Source organism: Cuculus canorus, chromosome 1 (genome assembly GCF_017976375.1).
Source record: "Cuculus canorus isolate bCucCan1 chromosome 1, bCucCan1.pri, whole genome shotgun sequence".
Taxonomy (NCBI): Eukaryota; Metazoa; Chordata; class Aves; order Cuculiformes; family Cuculidae; genus Cuculus; species Cuculus canorus.
In genome coordinates, this window is record NC_071401.1 from 134,151,182 (window position 1) to 134,172,198 (window position 21,017).

Below are 21,017 nucleotides of genomic sequence, written 5' to 3' on the forward strand. Positions count from 1 at the left end.
AGTTCTGGACCCCTCACCACAAGAAGGATGTTGAGGCTCTGGAGCGTGTCCAGAGAAGAGCAACGAAGCTGGTGAGGGGGCTGGAGAACAAGTCTTACGAGGAGCGGCTGAGAGAGATGGGGTTGTTTAGCCTGGAGAAGAGGAGGCTGAGGGGAGACCTTATTACTCTCTACAACTACCTGAAAGGAGGTTGTGGAGAGGAGGGAGCTGGCCTCTTCTCCCAAGTGACAGGGGACAGGACAAGAGGGAATGGCCTGAAGCTCTGTCAGGGGAGGTTCAGGTTGGATATCAGAAAAAAATTCTTCACCGAGAGAGTCATTGGGCACTGGAACAGGCTGCCCAGGGAGGTGGTCGAGTCATCTTCCCTGGAGGTGTTTAAGGAACAGGTGGATGAAGTGCTGAGGGACATGGTTTAGGGAGTGTTAGGAATGGTTGGACTCGATGATCCAATGGGTCCTTTCCAACCTTGTGATTCTGTGATTCTGTGATTCTTCCTTCTACAGAGATTAAATTTTATGTCAAAAGGCATCTAATGCATAGAAACAGAAAGGAGTAGTTGTGATGTGCCGAAGTTTTGGCTGTCTTGTTATGCTGTCTGGTTGCTGCTGCAGGAGTTTTGCTTACTTCTGCACAGAGGCAGTATGGCCGTGAACTGACTTTGCTGTTGTTGTTTATGCACTGGCCATGAAAAATGTTACAAATAAAAAGAGTTCCAATTCACCAGAGAGGCTGCTTTAGGGATGATAGGATTCTTAATGAGTCATGGTTTCTGTGCATCTTTTGTCTTCATGGAAATGACCGTGCAACACAAGCAGAACACTTTCAATAGAAATGCAGGTTCATAGATAGTTTAAAAGGCTCTTTTAAAAACTGCAAATTCTGGTGGTAGCTTATCAGTGCTGTTTCCCATACCATCTCTTTCCAGACATTGTGTGATAAACTGGAACACTGTTTTCTCCTGAAGCATTGTATTGACACAACAGAAGAGCCTGTCAGGGAAGAGCATTTCTTGAGTATAGCACACTGAATTTCCTCAGACACTGACTGGCTCCATTTTAACTGGATAAACATAATTATTCCCACTTTTATTATGGCAATCTGACCTTGGAGGTAGCAGGGCCAGCAGTCTTCCCCCAGGATGAAGTATGGATCTGGTGCAATTGGAAGAAAGAAGGGTAGAATTGCAGGGTACTTATAAATGTTGTATCTGGTGCCCCATGCTGACAGATTAATTCTCATTGTCAGTGACTCTTTGCTCTTCCTGTACCGTCCCAAGTGAAGCATCCATGTACACTCACGTGCATTCAGCAACACAAGGAGAAAATGATGTAAAATACTAGAGTTACACAAGATCCACTGATTGTTTCCGAGAAAAAGCTTGGCTTCATATGCTAACCTGTTAGCTTTTCCACTTAGTGACCTAATCTTTTAATTTCACAAGTGACAATAAAGCATTGTTGACAGTCAGGCCAGGAATTTAAGGAGTATAAAGATAAGCTCTGCATCTTTACTTTTCTTTAGCTTCCTTTGTCATTTTATTTTTTTTCCATAAGTATCTTAGTTTTCCGTTTTACTAAGACAGTTTCCATGTCATTTAGATCTGACCATTTTCCTTTGAAAAATCTCAATTTAAGCAATTTATGCTAGCTTCCACCCATAAAATGGTGGTTCTTGCATATCTCCACAGACATCAGTTTAAATCAGCTGGTTCAAATGGCTAACTTCTGTATGCTTGATATGCAAATGGGGAATCGGGGGCTACAGCAGGAGACTTGCATTCACCTCCCACAGCAGCATATTTAATAAATTCTGCTAGCACCAGGCTAGACCTGGGCCTCTTATCCCATGCATAGGTACAATACCCCAGGTTGTTTGTCTTTCCGTCCAGCTGGTGTTCCCAGGGGCTACAAAATCCTGCCCTAGCACTAGGTCTGCGGTTTGGGCTGCCATTTGGATGTTGCTAGTTAAACCACAGTTTCTAATTCAAAAGAACATTTAACTTCAATATCTGTAATTTAATTTGAGTTGATTTTAATCCTAACAGAAATGTGAGGAGGTGTTATATATATATAATCTTATATATAAAGGCTCTTAGCTATCTTTTTCTCCTTTAAAACAGATCAACATGTGATAGTTTAGATTTTTTTTAAACCAGGAGATTAGGTCGATGATGATTTTTTTTTTTTCATATGGGATGCTTGGGAATATGTGTGTGTGTGTGATATATGATAATTGATTAGGGATGACAAATTAAAAAAAAAACGCAGTTCCCTCAGAAGTTAAATCCCCAGTTTTCATTTGTATTAAGACTCTGAAAATCCTAAGCAGGGTAACTTGAGTGCTACTGTGGAAGGTAATAAGGCTAATATAGTGGGTGACAAAAGTGAGAACTATCAAAGAGTTCATGGGCGGGAGAATTCAGGATCAGCAGTCCTACTGCAGGTGTAGAGAAGAGAAATTCCAACCTGCTGGCTGGCTGGAAGCCAGAGATCTGAACTGTCAGCTGCAATCCTCTCTTTGTGAAAAAGGTATTGCAGAAATACTGTTTGCTATGTGAATTGGAATGGGATGCTGGAATATGTGCAGCGTTGCATACCTAGCTACAGTGATTTGTGTATGTGCATGCCGATAATTAGCTCTGAGGTTCACAGATTTAAAGCACTGTTGTAAAGAACCTGTACTTGAGGGAGATTTTTATATTTCTGCTTTGAGTACCTGCCATGTGCCAGGCATTTCTCTTTCAATTAGTCACTATATTCGATGGAAGAACATTTAGATGAAGCGAGTGAAGACTTCTGAGCTTCCAAAGGCCACTTCCTTCTGAATCAGAACGCTTCTTTCCCATGCCTCCTACATTAATATGTCATTTCCTATCTCTGCAGTGCTCCATGGATCTCCTGGCCATCAAGCCAAATCTAGCATGTGGCCACAGGTCTGAGCAGAATTGGGTAAGGCCATGGGGGTTTGTGCTCTCTGACCTTCACTGCCTACTTATGTGGTAGACTTTGTGGAGAGCTGGTAGGGAATGTGCTGCTCTCCTGAAGTCTTAGCATAGTTCTGCCTCAACCCTATGGTCCTTGTGTATTCAGAGGCACAATGGAGACAGCTTCTTTTTGCCTAGAGAAGTGCAGAAAAATTCAAGTCCTAGTGGTGGTGTTTATCCCTATACAGTTATTTCTCTGCCTTTCATGGAACAAGGTTGCTGTAATAGTGTTTTTTCTTTGCAGGCAGAATTGAAAATACAGAAATAAATTATGGAGAACCAGGGTGTCTCCTGTCAGAATAAATATTTAATGAGAACAAGGGTGGTGCTCATTCAGAGTCACAAGGACTCATACTGAAGTACCATATGTATGTTAATTTTAATGTATAAAATATATGCTTGGACTTAAAAATGCAGAATGAACAGCCTTAAGGGCAAGCATGTGTTAAGTCTGTGACAGCTGTCTCTGTGGGTGATGATAATGTAAAAGCTTCTATTTTTCCAAGCCATTTTAATTTACCCACCCATCAGTCAAGAAACAGAGGAATCTTAAAGTGCTTACTCGCCAAAGCAATTCTTGGAGGCATGTGTTCTTTCATAATATATCCAAACTGTGTTCAGCCTTTAAAGTACATCAGCTTTTTTTAACACCTACTAGCTCAGATTTAAAAAAATCTGAGAAATAATACACTGGTTTTCTTTGTGTCGGAACAACATATAGAATTTGTACAAGACTTGTCTGTTTGTGTGTACAGTCATGCTACTTAACATGAATTAACTTGTGACTGCTATAAGTTGCTTGCAACTTGCAAGTTATTTTCAAGTTAAAATGCGAACGAAAGGCATAGTCTCAGAGTTTGCAACTCATCTTTCCAAGGACATGGAATGCTGAGGCAGATGTGGACTTTGTAAAAAGTTCTGTAATGTTTATTTGTTCCTTTAGGCAACACAGGAGAGAGAATAAATCAAGGTCTCATTTTCCTTGCGGCTCTCAACTCTTAAATAATTGGTCTATTTGTCACAGTATCCAGGATGTCCTGTGTGATCTGTCATCTAAACTGTGGCGTCCCTTCCCTGATAGCTTGGTTTGATCTCTCCTCATTCTCTTCCTCCTTCTCACCAAAAGCCTTTGCCTTTCTCTTCATAAGCCTCTGTCAAATATCTCTGAACCTTTGTTTGCCTGCTCAGAGGGTTTCCTAACTGCCTGAAGGTAAAGTAATTTAAAATAATTTCCATGTTCAAACTTCTACTTGGAATACATATTAATTTTCCAAGACACAGTAATTAAGGCTGTAATACCTAATGGGTGCTTTGTACATGTCCTCAGCCTGGAAAGATGCATGTAATTGCGGCCTCTAAAGCTTATGACTAACTCTCTATGTGTTTATGCGTTCAGTGGTTTATCCAGTCCATGACGTGGAGGCATAAATAGAGTCTCAAATAATTACATACTAGCAGAATTGCTTACAGAGTACAGGACAGTAGCAGTCTCCCAGTATGGATGCTGGTACTTTTTGTGAAGTTGGATGATCTGTCTACCTTGTGTTTTTTTAATTTTGGAAATAGAAATAGTAGTTTTTTGCATAGCTAATATTCAGAAGGGAAAACCTTTTTTAAAGTGCTTTTCAGTTCACAGATAAAATGGCTGGGGGCCAGAAATGTATTTAAATTATTACTGAAGAAAAAAATCTCTTGTCTTTTTCTGTGAAACAAGGTCTTCATGTGTTTAAAATGAAACTAGGGAAGCAGACATACATGTTTGTTAAAACAGGAGTTACAGACTTGGTTCACAGCAGACTGTAAAGGACAAAAGTTATTGCTACTTCTGTGTCTAGGTCTCCCCTCATATGATTTTGTTTAGATAAGAACTGTAATACAATCTGTTCTCTTCCATTGTTTGGTTTATGCAGGCACAGGCTTACTACAGGAAGTGGTATATCTAGTGAGTCAGGGAGCTGATCCAGATGAGATTGGACTAATGAATATAGATGAACAACTTCCAGTCCTAGAGTACCCTCAGCCTGGTCTGGACATCATTAAGGTACAATTTATTGCAAAGAAAGTCTTTCAGCATTTGGATCTCTTTTTCCTCTGTTTCATATTTATCATTTCATTTCATCCTGTGCCTTTGTCCTTGTTATCACTGGACTTGCTCAGTTTGTTGGAATGATTTTGAGTATTATTAGTTTATTTTAAAATTGCTTTTATTAAGCTTAATTATAGTCTGTTTAATGCTTTAGGAGATGTTTCTGCATGTCCTAAATATCTTGACAATGGGTTTCCTGAATAAAAGTTCCAGACCTCCCTTGCTTGTGTAAACAAAAGCTGCCTAATTAAGGCAAATTTGCTTTAATCTCTTCCCTGAATTTGCAAAAGAGGAACTACAAATACAGAGATCTATGGATCTGTAGACCCACTACTCGGAATGTGCACATGTAAATCCATAGAGCCCCAGGATCTGTGGATCTACAGACTCTGTAGGTGTAGTCTGATGAGTGTAGAATCTTCTGCATGAAATGACTTCCACACTACTAAAAGTCACTCAGACTAGTGGCATGGCATGTAAGGGTGATTTTGCCATTGCCGTAAGGATTTCTGATATATGCATATTGTGGAATGATCAGGCAAGGTACTGGGGTCCATCCTAGGTCAGCTACAGTGCTGGTTGAATTGAGGCTGGCCCAGATACATTTAAGCTGCTTCTGGTTAATGATAACTGCAGCATCAGCCTACTTTAGGATGAGAGTGTGTAGAGGTCAGAGGTTACTTTTCTTTTTCATTTGTGTGATGTCTAGTCAGATGAGACCTCCGTGCTACCTTAATGCAAATAAGTGGTGGCAGTAGTGACGTTTAGTTTGAGATTACACATTGTTATCTGTACTATGTACTAGCAACTTGATCCAATATGGATTTATGTAGGTTTTAACTACTGGAAGATTATTTGTATCATAAGATGATTTTGTCTCAAATTATAGAAAAATACTCTGAAAGATGTTCACACACTCATATAAATCTTCTGATTTTCTGGGCCTAATTCTGAGGATAAAGTAAATATCAAGGGTAAAATTTTGAAGTGAAGAAGTTAGGGGTAGGGTTTTCAGAGCTAGTATTTTTCAAGGAGTTTTAGTGTAAGCATCACTGGGAACAAAGTTAGTTACATGCTAATTATCTGTATTACACACTGCTCTTGGAGGTCCTACAAATGGAAGTACTTTCAAAACAAAAGGGAGGGGGAACCAACAAAAAACTGCAGTACATTATCCAGCCTTTTGATACTTAAAAAGCAGATGTAACTTCCTGACCTAATTTCTAGTCCCAAACCCTTATTAATTTAAGAAGGGAATTTGTGAATGTAACTCAGCACAGTAAAAGACTTGAAGTGTGACAGTTGAGGGGAGCTGAGGATGTGCCAAAAACTAGCGCACAATAAGAAATGCTCCTGTCTGCTTTATTTTAGGAACTGACATCTCCTCGCCTTATAAAAAGCCACCTACCATATCGGTTTTTGCCTTCGGACCTACATAATGGTAATTCAAAGGTAAAAATGACATGAGATTGTTTGTTTATATTGGCAGCAGTTGTTTAAGTGCTTTGAAAAACCGTGGCAGAAAGCTTTCATTAAAATGATTTTTCATGCTGTCATAGGTAATATACATGGCTCGCAACCCCAAAGACCTGGTGGTGTCTTATTACCAGTTTCACCGCTCCCTAAGGACCATGAGCTACAGAGGAACATTTCAGGAGTTCTGCAGAAGGTTTATGAATGACAAGTGTAAGGAGCTGTTCTCTCTGCACACGCTGTTACACATTTATTTTCATCTCTGCATTCCTTCTGCAAGTACCGAAATGAACTGGATAAAGGTGCATTTGCTTTGCCTATACAGCAAGGAGGTTACTACAGATAATGCTATGTGGTCTTTGATTTGCCCATTCAAAGTATGGCCATGCTTTGCAAATAATTGCCTTACAACATTAGACCCCGTAGACTCAGCAGTGTTCCACTTGGTCAGGCAGAACTCTAGTCTACTCTTAAAATTCAGTTTGTGAGATACCAGGTGCCTTCTGAAGAGTGGTGAATATTCCCAGCATAATTTTATTTCACTTGCCCTTCACTGTTGGCTACTTTGTAAGAGTCTTTCTGTTTCTCAAGGTGTTTTTTTTTTCTGGTAATTCTTTTAATGTTTTTATTTCATCCAAAAACTCAAGGCTTGTCACTTGCAAGATACCAGTTAATGCACAGAAATCTCTAGTTTGCATGAGATTGATCTGGAGTACCTCAATGTGTTGAAGTGCGCCCCTGTAAGAAGGCAACTGCGGGCTGCTGCTGTCTGAAAAATACACCTCTATAATGAGAATACAATAAACTGCTTTACAACTCATCAACTGCTCACCGAGTAACAGCTTTGAGCAAGGACTGTTTAATGACACACCCTCCCACTGTGTTTTTACTCAGACTGCACTGGCCTAAGTAGCTCCACTGCACTGGCCTGGGAAGCTTACAGGGAGGACAAGTGCTGTGTTCTCACATACCTGGCTGCCATTGGGCCTTTTGCCAAAGGATTGCCGCACTTTCAAGTTAGTAAGAGAAAAGAAAAATTAGTATCCTCTATTTTGCTACAAAATCTTCTCTATGGTACCTTAACATGACACCAAGAATTCACCAAGTACCTTGTGCTCTGTGACCAGGAACTCCTCTAAGTCCAGTGCAACAAGCATTATTTCAGCCTACAGTTTGGAGGAGTTGGTGCTAGAGGAGCCTTATAATACTAAAGGGAGGGAAAAAAGTAGAAGCCTATCAGTGGATGTTATGTAACAGGCCTTAAAAACCTTTGCTACTTTCTCCTGCACATTTGTGCAGGGATGATAAAGCTCTCCTTCCATTCCAGCCCACCTTTGGCTCTTTCTTTTGCATTTCCTGAGAATGAGATATTTGTCTGTAGACCATAAGCAGCAACTTCTAGACCAGAGACATGACAGATTCATTAGAAGGCCTTCTAAGATATCTAATATAGGAGGAAGGTTCTCTATGCTTTTTCATATGAGTATCCCCAGAGTTATTTATATTTTCATCTTGTAGCACCCAGCTGATTTATCAAAACCTCACAGAGCCAGTAAAACTTTACAGCATGTTCTCTGTCCATCATTGTGCAAATTGAGTGTTTTGTTACACAGTAAATTTAACCTTTAGCTGAATGGTTGCATCTCATGGAAGCAATGCAGCAGCAAAGAAGTCAAAGTAGTACTAGAGGGAGAAGCACCGAGCCCAAATGACACAATCCCACTCCTTTTATCTCTCCTTATGTCTGGCAATCTTGAAATAAATCCAGTGCATGTTAGCTGTATAGTTTGAAAGCATACAGTAATATAGTCTTGAACGTCTTTGGCATTATCCTCTAAAGCTTAAGGGATTTTCTTACGTAAAATGTAGGTAAACTCTGCTAATGTAATCTTAACAGATTCTTGCCCTGTACCACTAAGGGCAGTTAGGAACACTTTTTGTTTTGTTGATGTGTTAGTTTCATGCATGCATCTCTGTAGGGGTGTGTGGAATAGGAATAATAAAAATGTAATTTTTTGAATACCTTTATAAAAATTGAAAATGAGTCAGCTGATTAAAATAGTTTTCCTGTGAAACTGACCACTTTCACCACTGAAAATGTTCCAGTTGCCAAAATTTAAGAATTCTTTTTTAAGGGGAAAAGTGTATTCAAAATACAAAACTAAAAAGTTTAATATTTTTTCTGTAGCTGCTTTGCTGAAAAGATAAAATTGACCAAAAAATATTGGGAAAGAATGTGAAACACCGCTCAACATATTTGCCTAGTTCGTGTCTTGATTTTCTGAAATACTTAGGATCCATTTATCACTGGTAGAAAATAAATATGTAGAATGAATTTCTCTTTGGGTTGTCTTTCTGATAATATTGTCAGCAAAAGACATTCTCTAGATAATCTATGCCAGTGTCTGAACCTCTGCCAGACACACATAAACGGGCTGAAATCCATTGTGAAATGGAAGAGAAAGGTTTTGGGGGGAGGGTTAAGACTGTGACCACTGCCTCTCCATCATTAGGCGCACAGGCCCTCCCAGTATAGCACCTCAGCTTGTCTTCAAGTGCTAAATCCTGAACAGGAGATATGGGGAACTGAAGACAAGCTGATTTTAGCTTTTGGGAGCACTCGACACCCCATGGGTATCTTGTGGTAGTCTGGATTTATTGTGTAACAAAGATAACTGATAACAGTGTAGCTGTAATTGTGTTCTGACATATCTTCAGAAGCTGTGTAGAAGTGTTCAGAAAATAATAGAAGAGAATAGGTCCTAGATTTTAGCAAGGGCAGCAAAAGATGTTAAATAGAAAGTTCTGTAAGTACGTATGGGAGAAAGCATGTTTGGGTTTGAACTTGATGAGAAAAGTCTGTGTCCTTGAATCAGTACAGGCCTAAAAGATTCCACTGTCGTGCGTATGCTGGTACAGGTGGCCTACGATAACAGCAGCAAGCACAGACCAAGTGGCCATTGGTCTGATGCTTGCTAGCTAGCTTAAAGTCCTTGGAATCATTAGCTGTACTCGTGGGATACTGGTGAAGTAGGTGAGAATCGAGGAAGCAGAAAGGATAACGAGGAGATAAGGTGTACATCTCTAGCTGCAATCGTTGTCTGTATCTCTATGTAGCCATGGGAACTCTAGTTGTGGAATTTTACTGGAGTAGCTGTTAACAAGGCAGATGAGGGTATATAAGCCTTGTACTTTCACTCAATAAACGATTTCACCATAAACGATGTCTGTGCCTTCTCTGCTACAAGTAAGTCCTAAGTCTTGCGGAATGACCATGAAGCATTTTTAGAGGTCTCTTTCTTCAATGCTTCTTTAATTAAGACAGGACAGTAGTTCTTAGCAATTCTTCATACGTAAAAGAGGGTGCTTTATGGGGCTTTCAAAAAATGCTGTATCTAGCTTGTAAGTGCAGGAAGCTGCAGTGTTATATGGTAATTGCAGGAATTAACACAGGTTGGAGCCACTGAAAATTTGCCTTCTGCAAAGCTATCTGTAATTTTTATTTTGGCCCAAAGTCTGTTCAGTACTCAGACGTTACTAATACTGAGCTCCAAGAGGTCCATCATGAAATACTGTGGCATTTTCAGTTGAACATTTTAACTTTGTGGTTAGTTCTTTTGAATATTCCAAAATGATAGTAAAACTCTTTCTTAAGTTAGTTCCTTGCTGTGCATGGCAATGGGTCAAACCAGACACACTTCTTCTGGGGCTATGAACTACTCCAGTTAATTTATATTTCTGCTTTTTTTTTTTCTTTTTTTGAAGAGGGATTAATAACAAAAGTGTTAACTTTCCTCATGCCAATCATAATGTCTTTGTAGTAGGATATGGTTCGTGGTTTGAACATGTGCAAGAGTTTTGGGAACATCACATGGATGCCAATGTACTTTTTCTCAAGTATGAAGATATGCATAAGGTAGGTTAGATGTAGCAAAAAGGTGTTTTACGCTTAGCATTTTGGTGTTTATAGTACACAAACCACAAAATTTGCTTCTTATGTCCATTTTTGGCTCCATAGTGTCTGATATAATTTTTAAAGCACTGGCATTCAGTATCTTCTACGGACATCAACAGTTTCATAAACTTATTAATTTACTTGGGAATCTGCCTGTATCCACAGGTACTAAAGTACTCGCTGAGATGTGTAACTTCAGTTCAGCCCTGGGCATTCATTTAAAGGAAGCGTCTTGCTATGTGTGCTGTATCAATGAGAAACAAAATATATCATTGATGTTTTGTCCTATATATTTAACATTTATTCTGGTTATTTGGTTGTTCCTACTGTCTTCTGTGAAACCATGTTGAAAACAATTAGGGATGATCATGTAGCACAAGGTGAACATTATTGGATCCTTACGTTATGCTGGCTAATAAATTTAATGGAAATACTACATAGAATATTGTTTTCCATTTGCTGTTGCAATAATATATTTTTTGAGATTAATGAAAATACTTCAAAGTATTTATTTGACTGGAAAATTAATGCAAATATAGCAAAACCCCAGGCTTAGTCTCTAAACCTACAGAAAGGCAAAATCAGTAAACCTGACTCAATTATAGTTTTGGCTTTACTGAGCCCTCTGATGGGGTGGAATGCTAAAAGATGATGTAATGTGATCAGAATAGTTTTTAAAAAGTTTAATAGAAATTAATTCAACCCCCTGGTTTTGAATAAAGATATGTTCCTAACTGTGCTCACTGACGGATGCTGCTGAAAGCTGTTGGCATCACAGTGTCTTTCTGCTTCCTGATAAACATTGCTATCTTGTCCTTGTAACTGCAGAAGTCTTACTCGTAGTGGAGTATTGGATATATAAATTAATGACTGTTTCTCCTCAGAGGCCACCTCACTAGAATCCATTCCATCTACAAGAATGCAGTCCCAGAAACTAACAGTGAAAGAAGGGCTGTTCTAACATTTGTAGTCATTTATTTTTACCAAGATCAAACTTAAAGTAACTTTCAATTACTCCAAAATACACTTGTATTCCAAAGTGATCAGTTAGGGGTGCGAGGTTGTCTGAAGCAGGAAGCATCATAATTAATTTGCAGTTCCCCATTCTAATATTTGAAGAGGCGAGCTTACATGACTGTTCCCTGCTGACCTATCTTACCCTAATTACTTGAAATGTGCTTATTTTCAGCAAACTGGAAGGTCGCAAAATTTTAAGATGATGTTTCTACAACTTTTGCATTTGTATTTTTCACACCCATCAGGCTATAATTTAACTTATTTTGCAACATTTAAACTCATTTAACATATTGTAAAATAAACTTTTTAAATACTCTCTTACAGGACCTAGCAACAATGGTCGAGCAACTGGTGAGGTTCTTAGGAGTTTCTTATGACAAAGCACAGTTGGAATCCATGGTGGAACACTGCCATCAACTCATTGATCAGTGCTGTAATGCAGAAGCACTTCCTGTTGGCAGGGGTATGTTTAAAACCCACAGTAAAAGTCTTATTGTAGAAGTTGCAAGAAGCATCTGACAAATCCTTAATGTCCAGGGTGTGTTAAGATGTTAGCAAAATATTACTGTGTAAATGATGGGAGGAAACTGTTGGTGCTATCTGGGGTTTGTTTTAAAATAAACTTAGATAGAAGTGACTAAAAAGGATGGAAGCATTTAAGATCAGCGGTGTATATTCAACACCATGCAAAACCACTCTGTTAGTGAGTCTTTGGTTTACATCAACAGATTGAGCTATTAATGGTGAGAACACTGCACTACTCCCTCTGACCTTTGGCATGTCAAAGCCCACACAATATTAAATAGAAACATAGAATAGTTGGGTTGGAAGGGACCTTAAAGATCATCCAGTTCCAAACCCCTGCCATGGGCAGGGACACCTCCCACTGGATCAGGCTACCCAAGGCCCCATCCAACCTGGCTTTGAGCACTTCCAGGGATGTGGCATCCACAAATTCTCTGGTCAATTCCAGTGGCTCATCACTCTCCTCATGAAGAAATTCTTCCTTATGTCTAGTCTAAATCTGCCCCTCTCCGGTTTAAAGCCATTCCCCCTAGTTCTGTCACTACAAACCTTTGTAAAAAGTCCCTCACTAGCTTTCTTGTAGCCCCTTTCAGGTACTGGAAGGTTGCTATAAAGTCTCCTTGGAGCCATCTCTTCTCCAGGCTGAACAAGCCCAACTCTCTCAGCCTGTCCTTGTATGGGAGGTGCTCCAGCACTCTGGTCATGCTTTTAGCCCTCTTCTGGACCCATTCCAACAGCTCCATATCCTTCTTATGTTGAGGATTCCAGAAGTGGACACAATACTCCAGATGAGGTATCACAAGAGAGGAATAGAGGGGCAGAATCACCTCCCTTGACCTGCTAGCCACGCTTCTTTTGATGTAGCCCAGGATACAGTTGGCCACCTGGGCCACACATTGCCAGCTCATATTGAGCTTCTCATCAGTCAGCACCCCAAGTCCTCTGCAGGGCTGCTCTCAATCACATCATCCCCCATCCTGTACTGATACCACAGATTGCCCCAGCCCAGGTGTCGGACTTTGCACTTGGCCTTGTTGAAAATCATGAGGTCCACACAGGCCCACTTCTTCAGCTTGTCCAGCTCCCTCTGGATGACATCCCGTCCTTTCAGTGTGGCAACTGCAGTACTCAGCTTGGTGTCATCAGCAAACTTGCTGAGGGTGCACTCAATCTCACTGTCTATGTAATTGATGAAGATATTAAAGAGCACTGGTCCCAGTACCAACCCCTGAGGGACACCACTTATCATAGATCTCCTGGACATAGAGATGTTGGCGACTACTCTGTGAATGTGACCATCCAACCAATTTCTTATCCATTGAATGTTCCACCCATCAAATCCATATCTCTCCGATTTAGAGAGAGGGATGTTGTGGGGGACTGTGTCAAAGGCTTTACTGAAGTCCAGATAGCTCACATCCGTTGGCTTTCCCATGTCCACTGCTGTGGTTACCCCATCATAGAAAGCCACGAAGTTGGTCATCTAGGACTTGCCCTTGGTGAAGCCATGCTGGCTGCCACTCATCACCTCCCCTTTCTCCATGTACTTTAGCATAGCTTCTATGAGGATCTGTTCCATGATCTTCCCAGGCACAGAGGTGAAGCTTACAGGTTGGTAGTTCCGAGGGTCATCCTGTTTATCCTGGCCTAAGCCCTTGTGTTTAGGTATATCAGATTTTCTGGAATAGCAGATAATTCTAATTTGAAGGCATCAAATGACAAAAAAGCTGTGGTTTTCCTTATGAACTTTTTATTGTCTACCTCAGCTGTTTAGAATGTGTTTAGCTTCTAGATGTTTATTCTGGTGAAGTCTTGCTCTAGGAATTTGAAATGCCCTTTAAGCTGTTGATACATCTGTCCTTTGATAATGTCAAGAAATCAAGTCCTTTCTCAGCCTTCCTTTTGATAAGTATGAAACAGTGAGCTCAGTAAATCTTCAAATTATTTTCTGTAGGTTGCTTTACAACACTTAACAGTTCTTTTTAAAAATGAGGGCATAAGATCAAGATGTGAGTTCCTGTGTCAGTGCACAAGTGCCTTATCCAGACAAAATTACTTTATCCACTAATCCAGTTTTAGCTGGAACTTTCTTTCCCATTTCTCTTACTTGTTCATCCATGGCCACATTAGCACTCTTTGTTGCAGCATCATACATGAAGCATGTATCGTTTATCATTACCATGAAGTCTCTTTAAAGGAAATAGTTCTTGTCTGTTACTTACGGAGCATGACCTGAACACTTTCTTCTTAGATTTCTGTGTCGGAGCCTTTTCTGTACTACCTCTCAGCCAACCTTCTATTGAAATCTCTGACAAAAATAACAAATATCATCGGTCCTGCTTGAGTACTTATTTTGCGTTAAGCCATTTGTTTATTCATTTATCTTGCATTTTGCTGATATAATACAGTTCTATTAAAAAACACTGAAGTTGTATGCCTTACAAAAATCTTTGTATCTTTGCATTCATCTTTCATTAAACTGTAATATTAACAAATACTCAGTCAGGTTTGTTTGAGAGCAAGTTTCCTTTCCCATGAAAGCAGGTTCACTGGTATTCTATGCTATCTTTGCATCTTTCTTGGCAGAGCCTTATGCCAGTTTTCCATTACTTAACTCTGTTGTCAAAGTAACTGACCCAGAATAACTTGACCTGTTTATATGTTGGCACTAACATTTCAGAATTGGTGTGAGCAATGGCTTTTTTCCTCCTCGCTTTTATCTGTGGCTTTGCACACCTGGTATGGAAAGGCTCTTAGTACATTATATAGGAGCTATGCACTCCATTTATTACAGTGGGACCTGAAAACCAGATTCCTATGGGTAGTTCTCTATCATAACTGTGATATGACACCTCTTTTTGCCCCAATTAACTTATATTATGGTTAAAGATGACTACTTCTTGAAATAAATATTTTAAGTTTGTTGGCTTGAGGTAAAATTCTGGTGAAGACAATGGAATTTGTACTTTAAATGTAAGACTTAATATATTCCCCTATAGTTTCTGGTGGAGTCTCCACTGAATGGTGTGTTTTCCTGCTCTTATATTGCTTTCAACTCACGTCCTACCATTCCTTTACTACTTCAAACTGAATTCAGTATGTGATACAACTTGTATCTTGTGTGAAAACAACAGACTTACCTCTTCTGCAGCAGGATGTTAGTGGCACTTTGCCGAGCCGATTACCAATCCACTTCTCTGCTTTGTAGACAAGATCACAAAATAATGAGTCTGGGAAGATATCCTGAGGGCCTTGGATAAAGTGTTCTATGTCACTGCAAGATTTTACAAACAACAAAGCCACGTTCTCCTCCATTGACTTGCATGAAGTAACACAAAACCCTAGATTTGTTCCTAACCCCCATGATCTGGAGATCTGTGGAGCAGCAGCATTGCTACATGCTGCGCACAGCCTTTATCCCTTCTTCTTGTCCAGTGAAAGCTAGAAAGGCAGTTGTGAAAGAACGATGAGGTTGTAATACAAGAGAAAAGAGAACAGTGGCTGGCAAGACCTTCTGTGAATAGAAAGATCAGCTGCTGTCTCTGCTGGCCAGATAATCTCCATCCAGATAAACATGGTGATGCCTGCTTTTGCTGCAGGCACTGTTCTGTACCTGGTGTTATTATTCATTGTTCTGTAGTGCAGCCTGCAAACCCCCAGTCAAGGGCAGAGATTCCTACTTATCCTGTCTACAGATCTTTCCTAAGGAAGCCTCCATTTTGTAATAGAGAAGGAAGGGAGCTACAGGAGTTAATGTAATATTTTGTCATTTGTTCACTGTGTGCTTTTTATTAAAAGGATCCTTATTTTGCATTTCTTTTTTTTGCTGTCTCTGCTTTTACAATATTTTGTTACTTCAAAATGCAGCTTCATTAACAGTGCTTTGTTCCTTCTCTGTTTGTTTCTGTGACAAAGAATGGTGGCAATAACATGACAGTGTATTGTAATTTGTTTAAAATATTTTTAATTTGTCATTAGTTACATTTACTTTATTATTTTGCTTTATTTTAGTTCTTCATTTTTTTTTCTTTTAGCACATTGATCTTTACTCTGAAGATAACCCTGAGCTGCTGTGAAAGCAGAACAATGATTAGATATCTTACATATATTTGACTCTTATCACATCATAATTTACACAGTTGCATGATTCAAATCATAAACCAGGTGGGTGACTTTTAGACGAGCTATCAATTCATATGGTAAAACCCAAAGATGTTACAAATAATCCACTGTGTATGTCCTTTATCATTTATCATTTGCCCATACATGTTGCTAGGGAGATTCAGAAATAAAAGGCTTATCTTTCTGAAGCAGAGGAAGAAAATGTTTTATTATCATGGAAAGGGACGTACAGGCTTTTATGTTTCATGCTGTACTTTCTGCAGTTACAGCTGCCAGAGCAAAATTGAAACCAGTATCAGATTTTTATGATGGCAAGCATTTTTTTGATATAGGAGAAATTTGGTGAAAACAAATGATGCATTTTCAGTCAGTTTCAGGTTCTTTTGATGTTTGGGTCCTGAAAACAAACCAGAACACTATCACACCTTCAGGAGTAACAGGAAAATCCTATATACTCATTTTCATAAAACGGCCCTTGCCGCACATACTACACCATCATGTTAATATGTAATTTGTAGATGTTTCAGACAGTTTTGTCTTTGGACGCAATTATAGAATCGCTGCATAAAAGCAATGGTAATTAAATTAAATGGGTATTCTTCTTATGCATCAAATGCATAATTAAGCTCCCTGCATGTAGTTCTGTTCTTGTTGTTATGATTAAACTCTCTGGTAGCACAGTCCCAATTCTCCTTTCATTTATTCCAGTTGAACAGGCCTGGATTTTGTCTTTATCTCCAACATAAATGAAAAAAGATTTGAGCCTCTCAGACTAATTATTCACCAACAAGTAACCCTGGCTGACTGAGTTAAACAAGTTTTGAACTGCAGTGAAACAGTGGTTTAAGGGGGCTACAGCCTTGAACTGGTGGGTTCAGTAGTATCATCGAGTTATGTTACTAGTTGGGTTCAGTAGAGTGGAAGAATGCTCCGTACAAGAAAAGTGTTCAGTGTCCGTATTGCATGCATCAAAAGCTTCCTATTCCTTGTGTACAAAATTAATATTTAAATAGTGTAAAATGAGTGTGTGGCACTTGTTCTCGTCTAACCTAGGCACTCATATTCAACAAATAATTCTCTCCATACTGAGAAACATAAATTCCTCTGTTGAGCTTGTCTTTGCACATAAAATAATAGAAAATAGTATTGATAACATTGCATCTCAATAATCAGAATTCACTAATCAGTTTAGAACTCTGCATTCTGCGTGCCTTTTGGGTAGTTAGTTCTCTAACAGAGTATGCTGAAGGCACAGTGATTTTGAAATGTATTCTTGTTGGGTGTTGGAATTACAAAACAGCTGTAGTTTGCACTGAAACCAGAAATCCAACACAACCCAAAATCTCTGTTCATTTCTGATTAAGACTAGAGCAAAATCTCACAAAAATCTGAATTCTTCCTGTGTAATGTTTGCCTTGTGCAGAGGAGAAGGAGTATGATACTTATTTTAAGGCTTTGCAAGGATTATAGCCAGGGGCATTGGGTTAAACAATGGACAGCTTTAGGTCTCACTGATCTTTCAATGAAAGCTAAGACTGATGAGCATCTCACAGATGTTACTTGTTGCCTTACACAATTAGACTGTAGATATTTGGTGTCCTGTTACGTCCACTCTGATTTGTGTTTCTTCTCTGTGTTGCAGGACGAGTTGGGCTATGGAAAGACATCTTCACTGTTTCAATGAATGAGAAATTTGATTTGGTTTATAAACAGAAGATGGGAAAATGTGACCTCATGTTTGATTTTTATTTATAAAAAATGCATGCATATGATATCCAAATATAGCTAGAGTGCATTCATTTATTGATTACTTGCTGGACAAAATACTGTAGCTATTATGTGTGACAAGATTTAAAGAAAGAAAAACAATCTAAGTAAACCGTATCAGATACAATTATCTTTTATCCTATGCAGCTGTTTATCTTCTGGTATTTTAATCCTTTGTCCACATGCAAGAACTTCCTAGACAATACTAGAATATTCAGCTGTTATGGAATGTATTATAGACGTATAAGGTATGTATCATATATGCAACTAGAATGTACACCTTTTCAGCCCCACATTGATTATTTAATGTGTTTTATAAAAGCTTTTCACTAGAACCTAAATAAATGTCCATAAACCAAATAAAAAATCATTTCAGTGGGAAACGAGTAACAGGCCAAAATTGTATGTTAGAATGATCTCAGGGGTTAATTGTCACATTTATTTTTATAGCAGGTATATCAAGTATAAATAAATCCCATTCCAAAATAGTAACTGATCAAGGTGGGGTTCACATTAGGTTCTGCACATCCTTTTCTCTGTAATTTGAGTAGGTTCTGTGCACTGGCATATTTGGCAAGACAAGCCTTGTTATGAAATATAGCTGTGATTGTCACAGTAGTCCCAAAACCCACCAGTGCTTTCATGTATGACAGCACACAGCTGTCTTCCTGATGGATACAGTTCAACTCCATGCCAAAGGTCAGCAAACAGAAGCTTTTTAAGCCCCTGACTCTAATTCAGCCCTTCAAAATGGGGTTTAAAAGGCATCTGGTGCAGGTTCCATCTTGAGGAATCGGAGACTCTGACCCGCGTTGGTTTCCTGTTTAGATGTGAATTTCACCCACTAGGTACAGTAAGAGAAGATAAAGCGGTTGTTATCCTCTAATTCCACTTGGTGCTGTTTATGGTTTGTGCTAGTAGGCTCCACCAGACCTAAGTAGAAGATGAATATACTTTCCAGTGTAAACAGGCAGAAGAACTGGCAGCGCCGAAGGAATGGAGTTTAAAAATCTACCACCAGGTGGGAGTATTGCACAAATATTCATGCAGAATACAGTTTCAGTAATTGTTGGCCATGACTGGTCTGGGTTATAATGAGGGTTCAAGTTTATTTCCGTATCTTTTTTTATTCTCTACAACAAGCAACAAACAGCCTGAAGCAGGCTACCATTAATATAAAACTCTCCAGAGTTACTTTATTATTCTGCTAGGTAATGACATATATGCTTTTTAGGCCCGTTTTTGCTAGTCAAATATTCAGGCTCACTAAAAGCTGTGAGGAACGACTAGCAGATTTTTAGTGTTTCAGTTCTGTTGGGAAACAAATGGTCAGTTCAACGACTGGCAAGTGGTGTAGCATGATGTGGCTTTGACAGCACTTTTCCTTGTATATTTGTGAGTGAAAATGCTTTCAGTGAAATTTTATTTCTATTTTTATATTTTTAGTACTGTATGACTATTAAGCACTACACATTATACTTCTGTGCTTGCTTGCTTATTGAATAAAAGTTGTGTTCCATGCATTGTGGTTTACTCATTTTCTAGACTTCCTATTTTGGCCAGGTAATCTTTGTACAAGCCACAGCCTTTCACCTACCCACACCTTCTAACTTAAGACAGAAGAACCATGGGAGAATGGCATCAACTCAGACCATTGTCCGACCCAATGAGCTGCCTCTGACAGCAGCCCTCCGTGAATGCCTGTGCATGAGTAAAGTAGAGAGCACAGGCCTCTGCAAGCATCTTTTTATTTAATGGCCCTCTGCAGGGTTTTCTTCCCCTCACACTGGTATTGACAGCATCTTGTGGCAATGAGCTAAATACACACTAGAGAAAAAAGGACTCATTTGGTTACGGACTGCCACCGTAGTGTAATTTAGTGTTCAATCCACACAAGATTTTATACACTTTTATCTTAGACCTCTCTGGCAACTCTGTGTTGAGAAATTCTATTAGTCTTTGTAGTACAAGAGACCAAAACCTACAAAGTACAACAATCTACAAGAAGATAGTAGTAGAATTCCTACAAAATCTCCCCACAGTTACTGCTGATTAGAGTAAAAAGAAAATTTAATTAGCACCAAAAGTCTACTTAAATAATTTAATCCTGTGGATGTATGAGCAATACATCCTAAAAGGCTTCTCACATTTCTCAAGAGACTGTGGAATCTTACTCCTGTTCCCAGGGACAGCCTGTCTCCTTTGCTACAGCAGATGATCACCCTCAAGTCCCCAAAGCCAAAAATGTTTTAAGGCTGCATTTTTAACAGCCAGGTGTATAGTCATGCCATTGCCAAACGGAGCCTGTGCAGAGGGCCACCAGCTACCGCACTGGAGGGGGGAGAGCTAGTTTGGCCAAAACCCAACTTCCTTATTGTAGAGAGTAACAGCCTCTGTGACAATCTGTTGTGCATCTGCTGCTATGCTGGTGCTTCTTGTTTTAGACAACAAAGTTGATGTGTGGCAGGAATCTGCTTTCCAGGACCAGAAAGACTGCCCTCAGCCAGAGCTATTCTTTACTACCCCTTGATTCTGTCACCTTTTGTGCTGTGGGGTGAAATTAATCTAAGTGCTGAAAGCCTGGTCAAAGCTTATTATTCCCAAATAAGCCATACTGAAATACTGTCTCTGGATTTCTGGTCCTTGAAAGCTATTCAGTCTTGCTGTTAAAATGTGTTGGTATTAAGCTCCTTCCTATTTTGACAACTTGAACTTTCAGGACTTGGCCAAATGGCGCCATGACTCTCTTTATCCAAGTACAGACACCTCTTGGCCAAGTGCCTCAAATTTACTCTGGAGAGAATGCCTCACGGATACAAATGCAGTTCAACTGAAGAACAGAAATACCAGAAAACCAAAAGAATGGCTTTTTTCTCCCCTCAGAGTTCAACTTTGGTAAGCTACTTCTGCTGAGGTAACTGCTGCAAAATTAGTTAGCTAGCAAGATTTATCATAGTTATGCAGCTGGTAGCCCATGTAGGATACAAATCTGCAAGACACAGGGAGGATTTAGATGGCTTCATTGCAATGGTGTTTCAGACTGCCAGAAGGCAAACATTTCCTGTAATGCACTGAGTACCCTCAACCTT

General features: G+C 39.4%; 1 protein-coding gene across 4 annotated transcripts in view; it reads left to right on the forward strand.

Annotated features, from left to right (window-relative positions):
* Positions 1-19,442, forward strand: part of SULT4A1 (sulfotransferase family 4A member 1) — a 30,736-nt gene extending 11,294 nt beyond the window's left edge. Inside the window, exons 2-9 of one of the 4 annotated variants that reach the window (XR_008451050.1) lie at positions 4,894-5,024; positions 6,441-6,521; positions 6,629-6,755; positions 10,364-10,458; positions 11,839-11,977; positions 16,074-16,203; positions 16,870-17,029; positions 17,804-19,442. Coding sequence is in view for 1 of the 4 variants with exons in the window: in XM_009570050.2 (XP_009568345.1) it covers positions 4,894-5,024; positions 6,441-6,521; positions 6,629-6,755; positions 10,364-10,458; positions 11,839-11,977; positions 17,804-17,916 (686 nt within the window). In the remaining 3 variants the exon portion in view is untranslated. Of the gene's footprint in view, positions 1-4,893; positions 5,025-6,440; positions 6,522-6,628; positions 6,845-10,363; positions 10,459-11,838; positions 11,978-16,073; positions 16,204-16,869; positions 17,030-17,803 lie in introns of those variants that run through there. The other 3 variants (XR_008451049.1, XM_009570050.2, XR_008451051.1) reach the window with 3 other exon arrangements.
* Positions 19,443-21,017: the final 1,575 nt, after the last annotated feature.